General features: G+C 41.0%; 1 protein-coding gene across 2 annotated transcripts in view; it reads left to right on the top strand.

Annotated features, from left to right (window-relative positions):
- Positions 1-15,792, top strand: part of LOC149246690 (pentatricopeptide repeat-containing protein At4g21880, mitochondrial-like) — a 474,640-nt gene that overhangs the window by 371,363 nt on the left and 87,485 nt on the right. For both annotated transcript variants that reach the window (XM_089457999.1, XM_089457998.1), the window contains exon 10: positions 12,792-12,896. In XM_089457999.1, coding sequence (XP_089314125.1) covers positions 12,792-12,896 — 105 coding nt within the window. The remainder of the gene's footprint in view (positions 1-12,791; positions 12,897-15,792) is intronic.

Raw genomic sequence — 15,792 nt, 5'->3', positions numbered from 1 at the left:
ATCCACAGATTAGCAATCACATGTACATAAAGTAAAGTGCAGATAGAACATTTAACGATCGACAGAAAACAAGCCAAGACAAGAGACACAAGATGTGGCAGCTAGCTAGGGACAAACCCCAATGTGGGGAAACCCTTTGATCAAATCTTCTTTATCTTCAATAATCCAGCAGAGAGAAATAGTACATAAATTAGATTTACATTAGCAGTAGCAAACCCTAGATCAGTCCCAAACTAGGGCAAACAATATCTCGCAAACCGGTCGTCGGATCGGCTTGATTCCACCACCAAAAAATGTGGCCTTCAGAGGAGATCCAGATGGACCTACAATGCAGTTCTGAGGAGGGAGTCTTTTGGTCAACGCTGGTCAAACTTTGGTTCTGGAGTTGCTGCCCCAAAACTGTGTCTTTCCTTCCACTTGTGTGAGAGAGAGTCTCTTTTCTGCGCAGTAGAGAAGAGACTCTTTTCTGCGCAGGAGAGAGAGATGTGATGAGATGAGTGAGTGAAATGAGGAAAAGTCCTCCTGTATTTATACACAACTGTTGATGTTTGAATAGATGCAACTGTTGGGCTTCTAATAATTCCATAATCAAAATAAATTCATATCTCCATAAATACTTATCGGAATCGGATGATCTTTAGATCAATCCTACACCTCTCGACGAGAGGAATCTAATAAAAATATTATCAGCCATGAATAAGATGATCCACATGGAGTTTGGCCCTAGTTGCCAATTTTAACACTCCCTCTCAACTAGAGAGAACTCCATCTGCAATCTGTCTGTCGGTCGCTACTATTCATCCATCAAATGCACTGCCCTGTACAACTTGACCCCTGCTCTGCTCTGCTCTGTTTGAATTATGAAGTGGAAGAAATGATCGAGGATGTATCATACTGACTCAAAGTCAGTCTCAGAGTATGTACCACTGGTCCCAAACTAGTCTCAACCGACCCGAAGTCAGCGTCATAGTGGGTACAACTCTTACCATTGGTCCCAGACCAGAATCATCCTCCATTGACTCAAAATCAGTCTCAGAGTGTGTACCACTGGTCCCAAAGCAGTCTCAACCGACCCGAAGTTAGCGTCATAGTATGTACCACTCCTACCATTGGTCCCAGACCAATATCATTGATCCCAGATCAATAAAGGTCATCCTAGCATAGGGAGTACGGTAGATACAGTGATTCGTCCATCGATACTACTGTGGTCCCTATCCTCATTTCCCCGCTCATTGATCAGATGAGAGGTACTTCCCATGAGTCCCAGACTGCATGGGTACGATGCCTTGATAGGAGAACTTAATCAATCCTGTCCTCACAGGAGAACTAATCATCCTGCTACATAAACGCCATGGAGAACACATCATCTAGGCCTCACAGGAGAACTAATCATCCTGCTACATAGTTGTCATTTAGAACACATCATCCAGACCTCACAGGAGAACCAATCATCCTACTACATAGTGGCCATGGGGTGAACATGTATACCCCCAGGGGATGGTGAATCACCCTGTGGTCATATGTCGCTCCAAGAAGTACCCCGCACCCCCTCGGAGCTCCCAGAGCTCAATGCATCATACAGGTCCCTCATCAAAGGGTCTTTGAACAACACCAAGTTGTTCTCAGAAAGTCAGGAATTTGACTTTCCCTAGGGGCTTTGTCAGAATGTCAGCGACCTGTTCATCTATACCTATATGTTGGAGCCTTATAGCTCCCCGCTGCACCATATCTTGAATATAGTGATACCTGATATCGATATGCTTGGAGCGATCATGAAATACGAGATTCTCTGACAAACGAATCCCACTCTAGTTGTCACATAGGATCACAGTGGTATCCAATGTAAATCCAAACAACTCACTGAAGAGCTTTCGCAACCAAACTGCCTCATAGGAGGCCATGCTAGCAACAATATATTCTGCTTCGGTGGTGCTCAAAGCCACCAACTTCTGCTTCCTGCTCATCCAGGATATCGAAGCAAATCTCAAGGAGAAACAACACCCGAAAGTGCTCTTACAGTCCTCCACATTGCCTGCCCAATCAACATCAGTGTATCCAAGTAGTCTCACATCTCCGGTAGTGTATCTTAACCCATGTGTAATTGTGCCACGAAGATATCTTAATAGATTCTTGGCATCAATCCAATGTATGTAGTGAGGTTCAACCATATGTTGACTCAACTTGTTGACTGTGAAGCATATATCTGGATGGGAGTTCACTAAGAACATTAATGCTCCGACAAGTTGCTGACACTTGGTAGCATTTTTTAAAACAAGTCCAGCAGCACTACCACTTCTTGAAGTCAAGCTCCATCGGGGTAGTTACAGGCTTGCAGTCTACCATACCAAATCTTTCCAATATCTTCACCACATATTTTCCTTGAGATAGGAAAATTTCCCTTGGCTTCTACCAGACTTCAAGTCCTAGGAAATAGTGCATCAGTTCTAGATCCTTCATTTCAAATTCTGAAGCCAACTCTCTCTTACATTTGTGAATGAGAGAGTCTGCGCCTATTAGGAAGAGGTCATCCACATACAGCACTAGTATGAGAGGTTTGTCATCTTCAACCTTAAAGTAAAGGTTAGGATCGGCTTCACTCCTAGTGAATCCCAACTTCATCAAGTAGCTATCAATCCTCTCATACCATGCTTGAGGTACTTGCTTCAGCCCATAGAGAGCTTTCTTCAACCTGCATACATGAGATTTTTGGTCATAAATCTCAAATATTTCGGGTTGCTCCATGTAGACTTCTTCTTTGATTGAACCATGCAAGAATGCGGTCTTGACATCCATCTGATGTAGGTTCCATCCTTGTGAAGCCGCAAGGGTTATGATCGAGCGGATGGTCGTATATCTGGCAACAGGTGCAAATATCTCATCATAGTCTATACCTTCCTTCTGGGAGAAACCACGAGCAACAAAACGAGCCTTATACTTTTCCGTACTTCCATCTGCTGCATGCTTTATCTTGTAAAGCCATTTAGAAGTGACAATTGTCTTGTCCTGGGGTCTGGGAACTACTTCCCAGACATCATTCTTCATAATAGACTCATATTCTTCAGTCATAGCATCCTTCCATACTTGATGCTTGACGACATCTAAGAATGATGAAGGCTCATTTTGTATGATCATGCTCATGATGGTCAGGTATCCCTAATACCTGTTAGGTTTCTTACTTTCACGGAAGGTTCCTCGGGGTGCAGCATGTCCTTCAGCATCACCAAGTAGCCCCCTAAGCCATGAAGGCCTCGTCCTAGAAGAGGAGGGCTCATGTGGAGGAGGATCAATCAGATCCATGGGTTCTTCCACATCAAGCATTGTTTCATCATCCTTTTCTTTCGGTTCTCTGGTGTTGACTTCTTCATAGCTCCTCAAAGTCGGAAGATTGTCCACCTTGCTGAGAGCCATATCTTCGTCAAAGGTGACATCATGACTAATCACAACTTCCCTTTGACTGGCTACATAGAATCTATAGCCCTTAGTATTTTCTCCATAGCCCACGAAGTTTTCTTTCTTTCCAGATGCACCCAATTTATTCCTTTTCTCTTTCGGCACATGAAAATATACAGGGCTTCCGAAAATTCTAAAATGAGATACGTCAGGTTTCTTACCGATGAACATTTCTTCAGGAGTCTTGGAACCCAATGCTTGATGAGGGCGTCGGTTTTGTACATATACGGCGGTGTTTGCAGCTTCAACCCATAGAAACTTCAGAAGTCTTTGATCATGGAGCATGGCACGGATAGCTTCCACAATCGTACGGTTCTTCCTTTTCGCCACACCATTCCGTTCATGAGTATATGGTGTAGTAGTCTCCCTCTTGATGCTAGCCTCTTTGCAGAAATCATGGAACTCGTTAGATTCATATTCAGTCCCATTATCAGTCCTTAAGATTTTGATCTTCTTTTCAGTTTGATTCTCGATCAAGGATTTGAAGTGTCGAAACCAAGAGAACACTTCATCCTTCTTTTTCAAGAAGTATATCCACGTCTTTCGAGAATAGTCATCTGTAAAAGTAAGATAATATGAATATCCTCCCAAGGAGATCACAGGCATCATCCCAGATATGTTTGAGTGAACCAGTTGTAATATATCGGAGGTCTTGCTTTGGCTTGAAGGGAATGGTCCCCTTTGAGCTTTCTTTCGGTAGATCCTGGACATACACCTTCTTTCTCTACTCGGAATTTGGGCATCCCTGTTACCATTTGTCTTAAGGTGGGCAAATCTTTGATGCCAAAGTTCGGACTGAAGAGATGTGTCACAAGACATGACACCCAGCGGACTTCCACCGACCTGATATAATGAATCAACTCGAAACCCAAGAGTGAAGGCATCTTTAACATTATTTTTCCATATACGTACCTTGCCATCGCTGAAGGTTACCTTGTAGCCTTTGTCTTCCATTGCCGAGATGGACACCAGGTTCTTTTTGAGGTCAAGTACATATAATACATCCTGTAAGTGGATCGTATTACCTTGATTCAATTTGAGAGAGACATTGCCTACACCTTTCACGGGATATTTCATATTATCTCCATGGACAATTTCCAGGTTAGTTTCTTTCTCTGTCAAATTATGGAGAACATCTTTGTAACCAGTGAAGTGCCTTGAGGCACCATTCCCATTGAGTTCGAAGGAGCAGAGCTAGATAGGGCAGCTGGTAGATAATATTCATCCCGCTTATTTTCAACAATGTTGGATTCATACCTGGAATTTCTAGACTTCTTGAATGGTTGTCCTCTTCCTTGACTTCCAATACTCTTTTTACCTTTGCTATTGAATTTGCCATTCCTTTGATTGCCATGAGAGGGATTTTGATCATCGTCCCGGTGTGAGTCCTTTCTATGAGGGCACTCCCTTGCATAGTGACCTGCTTTGTCGCAAATGTAACATCGTCCTTTTCTTCCACCCTTAGGTCCAGCCTTTCTTTTTGATTTAGTCCCGGAACTGTTTCTTTTCTTAGCATGAGAAGAAAAGGTGGAGGACCTTTAGGCATGGGCATTTCTTGCTCTTCTACCCTTGTTTGTTCTTGGATGTATCTAGTCATTGATTCCTCGAAACCAGGAATTACATTATTGTTCAGAAGAGTAGTCCTGAACACGTACCATTCAGATGGTAATCCTCCAAGAGTCGCGAGTGCCATTTCCCTATCAGTAATAGTCTCCCCAATAGATAGGAGATCGTTCCTGATCTCGGTGATTCTTAAGAAGTATGCTTGCATACTCTCATCTTTACCCTTCTTAATTTCCTTGAGCTTATTTCTAAGAAACAAAACTTGATTTGCATCATTAACTTTAAATAAACTCACCAGTCTATCGTAGATTTCCTTGGAGGTGTTCAGGTCAGAGATGTAGGCCACCAACCTCTTGTTAATAGAGTCCCGGATGATCTTCTTTGCTTTGACTTCTCCGGTTTTCCATTTGTTCCTGGCAGCAACAGATGCATTTGATGGAGGCTCAACAATATTGCCTCTCACATGGTCCAACACTCCTTGATTTTCTAGGCTTAGATCGATAGACATCTTTCATCCGTTATAGTCAGCTTTCTCACGGAGCTTGTCCTTGGCAGGAAAGAGTGATGAGGACCCCATAGTTCTTTTAGGATAGTCTTGCCAATCTTCTCTTTGGTGATTGCTCTTTCTCTTGCTTGGGCTTTGTCTTCACCTCAGCTCTGATACCATGTTAAGTTATGGTATGTTCTATGCTTATCATAGTTTACTTATCTTTCTTATTATTATCCACAGATTAGCAATCACATGTACATAAAGTAAAGTGCAGATAGAACATTTAACGATCGACATAAAACAAGCCAAGACAAGAGACACAAGATGTGACGGCTAGCTAGGCACAAACTCCAATGTGGGGAAACCCTTTGATCAAATCTTCCTTTATCTTCAATAATCCAGCAGAGAGAAATAGTACATAAATCAGATTTACATTAGCAGCAACAAACCCTAGATCAGTCCCAAACTAGGGCAAACAATATCTTGCAAACCGATCTTCGGATTGGCTTGATTCGACCACCAAAAAATGTGGCCTTCAGAGGAGATCCAGATGGACCTACAACTTAGTTCTGAGGAAGGAGTCTTCTGGTCAACGTTGGTCAAACTTTGGTTCTACAGTTGTTGCACCAAAACTGCGTCCTTCCTTCCACGTGTGAGAGAGAGTCACTTTTTTGCGCAGTAGAGAAGAGACTCTTTTCTGCGCAGGGGAGAGAGAGAGATGTGATGAGATGAGTGAGTGCAAATGAGGAAAAGTCCTCCTGTATTTATACACCACTGTTGATGTTTGAATAGATGCGACTGTTGGGCTTCTGAGCCTACACGAGTTGTAGGTTGGCTTGATAATAATTCCATAATCAAAATAAATTCATATCTCCATAAATACTTATCGGAATCGGATGATCTTTAGATCAATCCTACACCTCTCGACGAGAGGAATCTAACAAAAATATTATCAGAGATGAATAAGATGACCCACATGGAGTTTGGCCCTAGTTGCCAATTTTAACATAAATAGATCAAGAGATATTAAAATAATTAATATTTTTAATGGAGTCTCTAAGTCTAAACTTAGGGAAAATAAAATATTAATGTGTATTAATATGAATCTGTGTTAGAGTGGTCCAAAAGACATGGATCAAGCCAGATCTAATCTTAGCCGTTGATTAGGGACTTAATCTCGGTCGTTGATATGTCAACAGGAAAAGTATAAGAGGAGGCTTGAGGGTCACTTGGAGAATACACCAGAGTGATTAGTCATTCTATTCTCTAGAGCGGGGTTTGCTAAGAGAGATAGAATCAGTGATCGAGAGAGCAGCTGAGGGGCATTGAGTACAGAGAGACAAAGAGGCAGAGATAGTGCTGGGATAGCAGCAGAGCAGCCAGAGAGAGAGACACAGGAGCAGTCAGTGCTCACGCAGGGCCATGTAGAGGCAGCTAAGTGCTGCGTAGAGCACTAGAGGGGCCAACGTAGCTGACGCAAAGGCTCATAGAGCTGACGCAGGGCCTCCTGGGGTTGACACAGGCCAAGAAAGGTTGACGCAGGGCCAACGTGAGACAGAGAGGGGTTGATGTAGTCCAGATTGGGCAAACGCTGGGGTTGCAGAGCAATTTTGTGTTGAGGAGCTGGCGGAAGGATTTTCTGGGGTTTCAGCCAGGAGATTTCTCTCAAACTGTGAGGATAGCTGCTAAGGAACTTCTCTGTTGGGTAGGCCAGTTTCGTCACCTAGATTGTACTCTGATATTGCTTAATAAGAAAACCCTTAGATAGCTGCACCAGTTTTCCCGCATTGGGATTTTCCGGGGACATTGGTCCAAAAATAATGTTGTCATGTGGTGTGTTTGTTTTTGTTTCTTTTAGTTGCTGATCTGTAATATGTTGAGCATGCACTAGTGTTTATTTTCAGTATTTACTTTGTAAATAACTTGTTAAAAAAAATAACAATTAGGTAGGAATAAATAAAAAAAAGTGCATGAAGGGTTTCTAAACTAAGTAAACTTAGAAACTTCAACTTGAGGCTGAGCCTTTCGTTCCCATCTTGGAACAAGACCTCAAACCCTTTCCTCTCAATCATCAAGATGGAAATCATGCTATATCTGAGTCCTGGTACAAATAGTACATCCTGGACCCGCATCATACGTCTTGTCTCCATCCTGAACGGCACAACACCTGATCCTTGGATCTCCAACTGACTCTTGTCGCCCAACACCATGTGCAACTTCGAGTTCCACTGGCTAGAGTTTCAAAAACGTCCTGTGACCCTGTCATATGCGTTGTCGCACCACTGTCCACGTACCATCCATCCTCAGAGATAGTACTCTACGAGAAATGAGAAATCATAGAAAATTCCTCTTCTTCCAATCTCTTAGAGAGATCAAGTGGCAACATCGACAACCTGCTTTCCTTTCTTCTTCTCATCATTTCCCTTCTTCTTCATTGGACATCTCGATGAAAAATGACCCATCTCGCCACAATTGAAACACTTGACTTTACTCAAGTCCTTCTTTTGCTTACCTTTTATTTGTGATGTAAGTGCCATGTCATCCTCTGAAGCTTTCTGCTTCAACTGAAGATCCTCGTCTCGCAACTCTTCCTGAATGAAGTCATCCCACAACCTATCCTAGTTTGGCAGCTTCTCCTTGGCAACGATTCCTTTGATGAAGGGCTTCCATTCCTCGGTGAACCCTTTCAAGGAAATCCTTACCATATCTCCATCTGAGACAGTCACACCGATGGAAGCAAGCTCATCTTTGACCTAAGACAATCTCGTCAAATACGAGGTCACACTTTCACCCTTTAACATCTTGGTGGACTTCAACTTATCCTCCAATACTAGTACCTGGTTCTCGTTCTTATTCTGGAACAAATTCTTAAGAGACACCTACATCTCATGTGCGGTGTTTTTCGTGGACAAATGAGGTATTAGGGCATCCCTCACACCATCGAGGATGATCAGTCTTGCCCTCGCGTCGAAATTTTCCCATATTTCCAGCTCCTTAGGGTCGGTTGGCTTCTTAATCTCTTTTTCGGCAAAATCCCAGATCCTGACTTGCAAGATCAACTTGATCCTTTCTTTCCATGGACTATAGTTGGACAACCTCGCCAACTTGTCCTCATATCGGATACCTACCTACAACTTCGACATTGTGGTGAACCCTTCACTCACAATGTGACGAACTCCCTCTCACGTTGAACTTCGCTGCGCACAACTCTGATTTACTTACTTCCAAAGTAGTTCAAACCTCCCTCTGATACCATCTTGAATTTCCACGATCTTGGGTCTAGGTTAGAGTCTTAAAATCACTGATGCTACCAAACCAAGAATCCCAACCATAAACTACTTTGCACAATGGAATATAAAGCAGTGAATCACATTTGCACAATATACACAATTTTAAACAAAATTCTACGATATGTACAATCCCAATCTTCGTTATATTAAACCAAATTCCGAATAATACATCAGATCATGATATACAAGATACAATGACAAATGTCGCTGCAGCTTCTATGTCGTATCTTGTCTTGCCGGTCCTTCACTTCCGTACTGCTCACTAGTAGTGCCTTTGTCCATCAAGGCATCTACACATCGAGACTCCAAGAGGGCTGCCTCCTATCACTGCCGCAAGTCACGTCTGCTACAATGAACACAGGGTCATCAGGTAGGCCTAATTCCCAAGCTCCAATCTGCCAATCTAGCAGTCACTTTAGTCCATCAAAGTGCTGCTCTTTAGGCTGCCAACTTCAGCTACTCTCGCATCAACAATGTCCTTCTTGTCTGATTCTCTAGGGCTACTTTGGGTGGCCACTCGCTGCCCTCCAACCAGCTCTATGACACCCAATCTCATCTCTGCTGAATATGCTCCTAGTGTGATGCTTCACCACCTCAGAAGGTCATACACTTGGCTTCAGTAGGCTGCTCAAAACATGATCCAAACTCGTCACACCTTGACCCAATACACCTCCCAAAACACTTCTGTTCACCTTGCTGCACTGCTGTCACTGCATCACTGGTTAGGGCATCAACCTTCAGCCCTTCTCCTCCACGCAGTCAACAAAACATCCCTCTAAAGACTAGGGTTCTCGGAGGAAGAGGTCCTCCACACCTACGCTGCTCTTTTGGCCTTGTTTAACCCCAAACACAGCACCAAGAAGTAGCCTTGCTACTGGCTATGGCATGCGGCTTAGCACAGCAGCTGCTGTAGCCTTCGCCCCTCTCCAAAACTCCACCAAACAGCCTCCAAACAGCTCTGTTTTGCCCTCCAGATCTGCGGCCTTATCTGCCCAGCAATCCACACCCAAGACAGCCCTTATCACGTCTCAAAACAGCCTTAAGACCTCCACGCTTTCACCTACAGCACTTCGGTCATACCACAGAAAATACCCACTTTGTCGTTGGCTCCTCCACACTGCTCCTTGGCTCCTTCTGCTGCGGCTTCCTCCACGAAATTTCAGAGCTTCTCTTGGTGATGTATTGTCACACTTGGATGCCTCAAATAGCCTCAAATCATCCTCAATTTATAGGCTTTTAAGGCTCAACGTTTCATTTGAAGTGACACATCTATTGGCTCTCTTTTACATCAAGTCGGCCTACTTGACAGCCAATAATTAATTTGTCAACTTCAAAAATCAATATCTCTCTAATGACAACTCGGATTCAGACGATTTTTGTTGCATTGGAATCATCTTTCCAAGCACTATCATCCTCATCCATCACATGTCATAAATCCATCATCGTTTTGTCCCAAATATCGATGGGTGCCAAAACCCCACACTTCGGTTCCAAGCCCACAAGCTTCCCTTGTGATGCTTTGTCCTCCAAACCCTGAACCTTAGGGCTTGGAGTACCTCCCAAGCTACACAAATGAACAGCGGCAACACACTGCTATAGGGTAGCTGACACAGAGTGGTCAACAGGGGGTTCCTCCTTAAAGGATTAAATCACTCTAGTCTCATAGTTGATCCATTGGCTGGAGGTGTTCCATCGAATGAGCTACTCCTAGCTGAATTTTGGCACCGGAAGGAATCTCAAACAAAGTGTGGAGGCGTTTAGTGCAAGCTCTCCATATTTGCATTTTGTTCTATATTTTCAAGGCCTGATTTAGGGAGGGTTGTGATCACATATCGGCATCAGTAGGTAATTAGTGTGCTAAAAGGTAAGCCATATTTTCATTTCATCACAAAACTCTCAAAATTCAATTTTTTCTTTTCAATTTCTGTTTCATATATATTTAGAAAACAAAAAATCAGAAAATCAAATAAAAACAAAGAAAATTACTAGCTTGTGCTTAATTTCTCATTTTTCATTAGTTTGGCACTTGGATTCTGCTATACTTGACTTAATCAATTGCCCCAAGAAAGGTAGTAGCTTTGAGTGTGCAAATAAGCGTTTATTTCATCAAAACAAGCTACTGTCCTAGGGTTTGCAGTTCTGCAACGAGAAGTTCCAGCCACTTGTGACAAGCTAAAGAAGCCCTTTTCAAGGGGAATTTTGCCCTAAAGGGTATATCTATCACATCCTTTCATTTTCTTTTCTTCTAGAAGTGAATTGAATATTATTTGAGGCATAAGTCTCAAGCTTGCTGCGATTTAACATTGGCAAGGAGTTAAATTTGGGTTTTGACCCTAGTTGGGATTTGACTCCAAAACTTAGTATTTTTGAGATTTCCATATCTTCTGAGGTACTCAGTGTTTTGAGGTGCTTGTAGTTTCATTGGAAATGTATTTCAGAGTACTAACTCCTTCAACCCATAGCCAAGTTTTATTTACACGTTCTTAGGTCCTTTGGTGGCACCAGTATTTTTGAGATTTCCATATCTTCTGAGGTACTCAGTGTTTTGAGGTGCTTGTAGTTTCATTGGAAATGTATTTCAGAGTACTAACTCCTTCAACCCATAGCCAAGTTTTATTTACACGTTCTTAGGTCCTTTGGTGGCCCTGAAGTGGGCGTTAGGTCACAGCTCCTGTCCTTTAAGTAGGAAATCAGGCTTACAAGTCCAGAGAAACAAACATAAAGTATCAATTACAGCCATATACAAAGGTACAATCAACGGTAATCAATTCCTAATTGGTAAGGGCTGTCTTACATTCAATTTTGGTGCATTCACAAGGCTTATTTCATTGTATTTTTGAGTGTTCTAATTGCTGGTCTGCAGTTTACTTTTTTACATTATCATTTTCAGGTTTGCAATCATCTTAACTTTTAACTAACTCCTAGACTCTATCAGCCAATAGATATTTATAGGCACTGATCTATTAACCTTGTGGTGGAATGTTTTGATTCTATAGGGAAGCCTCCCATGGCATTTTAGGAGTTGGCCTAAAGAGCGGGGACCCTTGTTGAGGTAACAGTGGGCACTTCTCCTGTCTGGTGCCATTCTAGCATCTTGTTGGACCTTTGCAAGGTTGCTAATCTGTGCAGTAACAGGGCCTTCATGGGCATTGGGTTAAGATATTGTGCATACTCATGCAAATAATGTAGAGGATATAGATATGAATGACTATCTAATTTATTTTCATTGTACTTATTTTTGGATTTTGCAGGTTATTTAGAGCTTCAATATTAATATATTTTGGCTCAGAATATGTATTGCACTTAGTACCATTTTCCTATATTAATTTTCACCCTTACAATGCCCTATACATGAGAAAATTTTACAATTTGGTGTTTAAAGCGTTGAATTTATATGATGTATATGAATATATATTTTTTTAATCAAATTTGAATATTTCATATATTTTTTGGTCCATTGGTTTTGTTTCATATTTTGTGCCAGTTCCAGTTTTTAGGATTGTCTGGTTTGCTTTTTGATAACATTGATTTAGCCACCAAACAAATAGTTTCATAATTTCTTAGAGAGACTTGTCTAAGAAATTTGATTTATAAGACTTAGCAGAGCATGTTGTCTTTAATGATATTCTAGACATTAATTTAAATTCAGAGTCAAGCTTATCTGATTGGGTATATGTTATGATTTTTTGAGGAATAATTATTCAACAAGTGATTTGTCAAGCAATATTCTGAAACCAACTATTCTTCGAGCACATTGGCATTTCTATTTTCTCCACTCCTCCCTCTATACAGTTTTCCCTGAAGAGATCTGAATGTTTTTAGATGGTTGAATATTTATTTTATTTGCATGGCTGTAGTTGTATTTTGTTGGAGTAAAATGTCAATTTCTGAGTAAGGAAAACTTAGTTGGATATTCTTGAACTTAGTTTTCATTTCTAGATATTTTCTTTTGTCCCTGCTTTGAGAAAAGTGTAAGCTGACAAATTATTTGTTTGCAGTACTATGAAGAACTTCAAAGATCGGGTATCCCATCATCAAAATATGTATATATGGCACTTATCCATGTCTTTGTGAACTTTGGCAATTTCCTTAAAGCAAAGGAGGTACTGTCATGCTTCTAGTTTTTATGTAGTTGCATTTTTTTTTTCCTTGAGTTAATATCCTGAAGGTTCATGTTAACTTTAGAAGGTATTAAATTGGCATCTTACCTCCTACTTTCATTTAGCAAAAGAGGATTGTAGACACTTTACCTATATGCATCTATTTTGTTTAGGCTTTTATGTCTTAGGTTGATGCAAATGCAGTAAGTAGCTATTCTATATAAGACATTTTGTATTAGAAGCTCTAAGGGGATCAAAAGGCTACAAAAACAATATGCTGTTGCTGATGTTTAATCAATGCATAAATGATGATAATTTTGATTGTTATTTGAATTTGGTAAACATATGGAAGCTTAACGAGACTGTATATTAACTGTTTGGAGCTTATCTATCAACAATGTTGTACCAGATTGAAGGTCTTAAAATGTTCCAGAGGTATGAGTAAAAATGCTCTAAAGTACCAAGATTAGGTCTTACACCACTTGCTATATATCTGGAGAAGGGATAGGGTCATAAAAGAGCCATACGATTGAGTGTATGTTTTCCAATCATCACATGTTAATGTATTATACTTAGTGCGTTTGTGCTACTGGTCTTAATTAAGTAAAGTGACTTAAGTGATCTTAATTAAGCCTCATGATCTTTTGGTTATGTATGGTGGTTGCCACCCACTTATGTCTGTCTAACGAGACATCAGATTGGATGCATTCATTATACTTTGATTGATATATCAGGTATCACTTCTCTCTCTGCAATGTTATTGTGTAATTGTATGTTCAATGTTTATATGGTATTAGAGCCAGTGAAGTGGTGTTTGGAAATGTGAAACCCTGACATCAGAGTATTTGTGGAGGCACGATGAGGATTAATTCATCATGGGCACAAAATCATAAGAATGTGGCACATGGGATGTAGAATTAGAGAAAGGCAGAGGAATTGAAGTGTGAAATCACATGGGCAACCGGAAATGAAGATCTATGCAATGCACTTAAAATATGTTAATAATTATTGTGAAAAGTCATGTCCTTTAAATTAGTCTTGTCTCTTATGTACTATATAAATGTCATTCTTCTTGACTACATATCATCATCTCTTGTATTGATGACATGTAGTAGATATTTATTTATCCTTTTGCACTATGTGGCCTTGTGATTTTTCTTATGAATGTCTGTGGCATTTTGTGACAAATAAGGTACGTCACAAGTGATACTAGAGTGAGTTTGATTCATGGCTTGTGTCCATTTCTACTTGTGGGAATCAAAAGTCTTGGCTGGGGAAAGCTTATCTGCTCAGTGCAAGGGTGGGGGGGGTCTAGCTGTGGTCACATTTGTCTCTCATGCATAGACCATCGGGAAATATTCTTGGGCCTTCCGAATGCTAGGATTGTATTGAAAAAGTCAAATTAAATGTATTATCACCTGGAAATTCCTAATAGGAAACCAAAGAGGGGTCTGGATAACTATGGGATTATAAACTAATGTCACCTCGCTAAAGTTCTTTGTCACTTCAAATTTGTGCTTTTCCAACCACTGAGGGTCTTCCGTCGGTGATTGAAGGTTTTCCTGTGAAATACACGGAGTTTATTTAACTTTGAATCTGGATTTGGTCACTACTGTATGGGGAAATTTTAATTCAAAATCAATAAAATGCACAAGATAATTTGTTAGGACAGTGTTACCCACCCAAGTGGGTTGTTGGAAATACTAAGACGGGGGGGCGGTTGAATCAATATTTCTTTTCCAATTGTTACTTAACCAGTTAAGATCACTTAGATAAACACAAAATCAACAATAGAATAAATACTTTTATTAATCAGAAATAACAAGGACTCTAATCCTCTTCTTTACAATAAATCAACTACGATAATAATTAAGGCTCCAACCCTAGATGAAGACACCAATCTCCAATCCACCAGGCTCCAACCTGTACTTTGCAAAGCACTGACTGGACTTCACGAGGCTCCAACCTCTAGGGCTACAACCCTATCTTCCCATGGCTCCAACCTTGTCTTTATGAGGCACCAACCTTTAGGGTTCCAACCCTCTCCACTGGCACAAGCTCCAACCTGGTCTTCTTGAGGACTCCTATCCTCTAGGGCTCCAACCATCTACTTCAATTCGTCAAGATGGATTCAATGGTACTTCAAGGCTCACAATATCTTTTGCAACCAGCCCTGACAATATCTTCACCTTCAACAATGCCCTCAATTGTTCTTCAAAGTACTTACCTCATCAATGACAACTTTTGTCTTCTTAGAAGGTGTCTCCACAACTCTTCATGTTACCCAAACAAAATTTTCAAGGTTACCTCATGATGTCTTCAATGCATCATGGTCTCCAATAATACTTCCAAGATCAACTTCTATAATGCTTCAAGGTATGCTCAAGGATATCCCAAGACGACTCCAAATCTGCTTCAAGATGTATATCAAAATTTCCACCAAGAAGTCTGCACCAAGATGCTTCACTAGGTTTTCAACCAAGGGATGGCTTCAATGGTTCTTTAAAGATTGCTATATAACTTCTCAAGGAGGTCTTTGAATAATGCTTGGTCACAGCTCTAGTGCTTCAACAATGTTTCTAAAAAATGCCTTTAATAGTGCTTCCAAAAACACCCTTCTATAGCGCACCAGTTGTAGACAAGGATGTTTCAACTAGTTTTGCTCTCAAAAGGTCACTAGGCTGCTTCAACAAATGACCAATAGTCTACTCTCAAGAGATGCCAAATTGCCTACCAAGTGCCACAGGTCCAAGGTTTAATCCTTCACACAATAGTCTGAAGTTATAATCACTGCACCGAGATGTTGTGATTATCAAGGATGTCACAGAACCGAGCTCCTACAAGACTGAGGTCTGAAGTATTGTAGCTCTTCCATAGTTGTGCTTACCCTTGTCCCGAA

The sequence above is a fragment of the Pinus tabuliformis genome, chromosome 7 (genome assembly GCF_031772625.1).
Source record: "Pinus tabuliformis cultivar Carrire ecotype Pingquan chromosome 7, CPIR1, whole genome shotgun sequence".
Classification (NCBI taxonomy): Eukaryota; Viridiplantae; Streptophyta; class Pinopsida; order Pinales; family Pinaceae; genus Pinus; species Pinus tabuliformis.
This window is presented reverse-complemented; position numbering and strand designations above follow the sequence as displayed.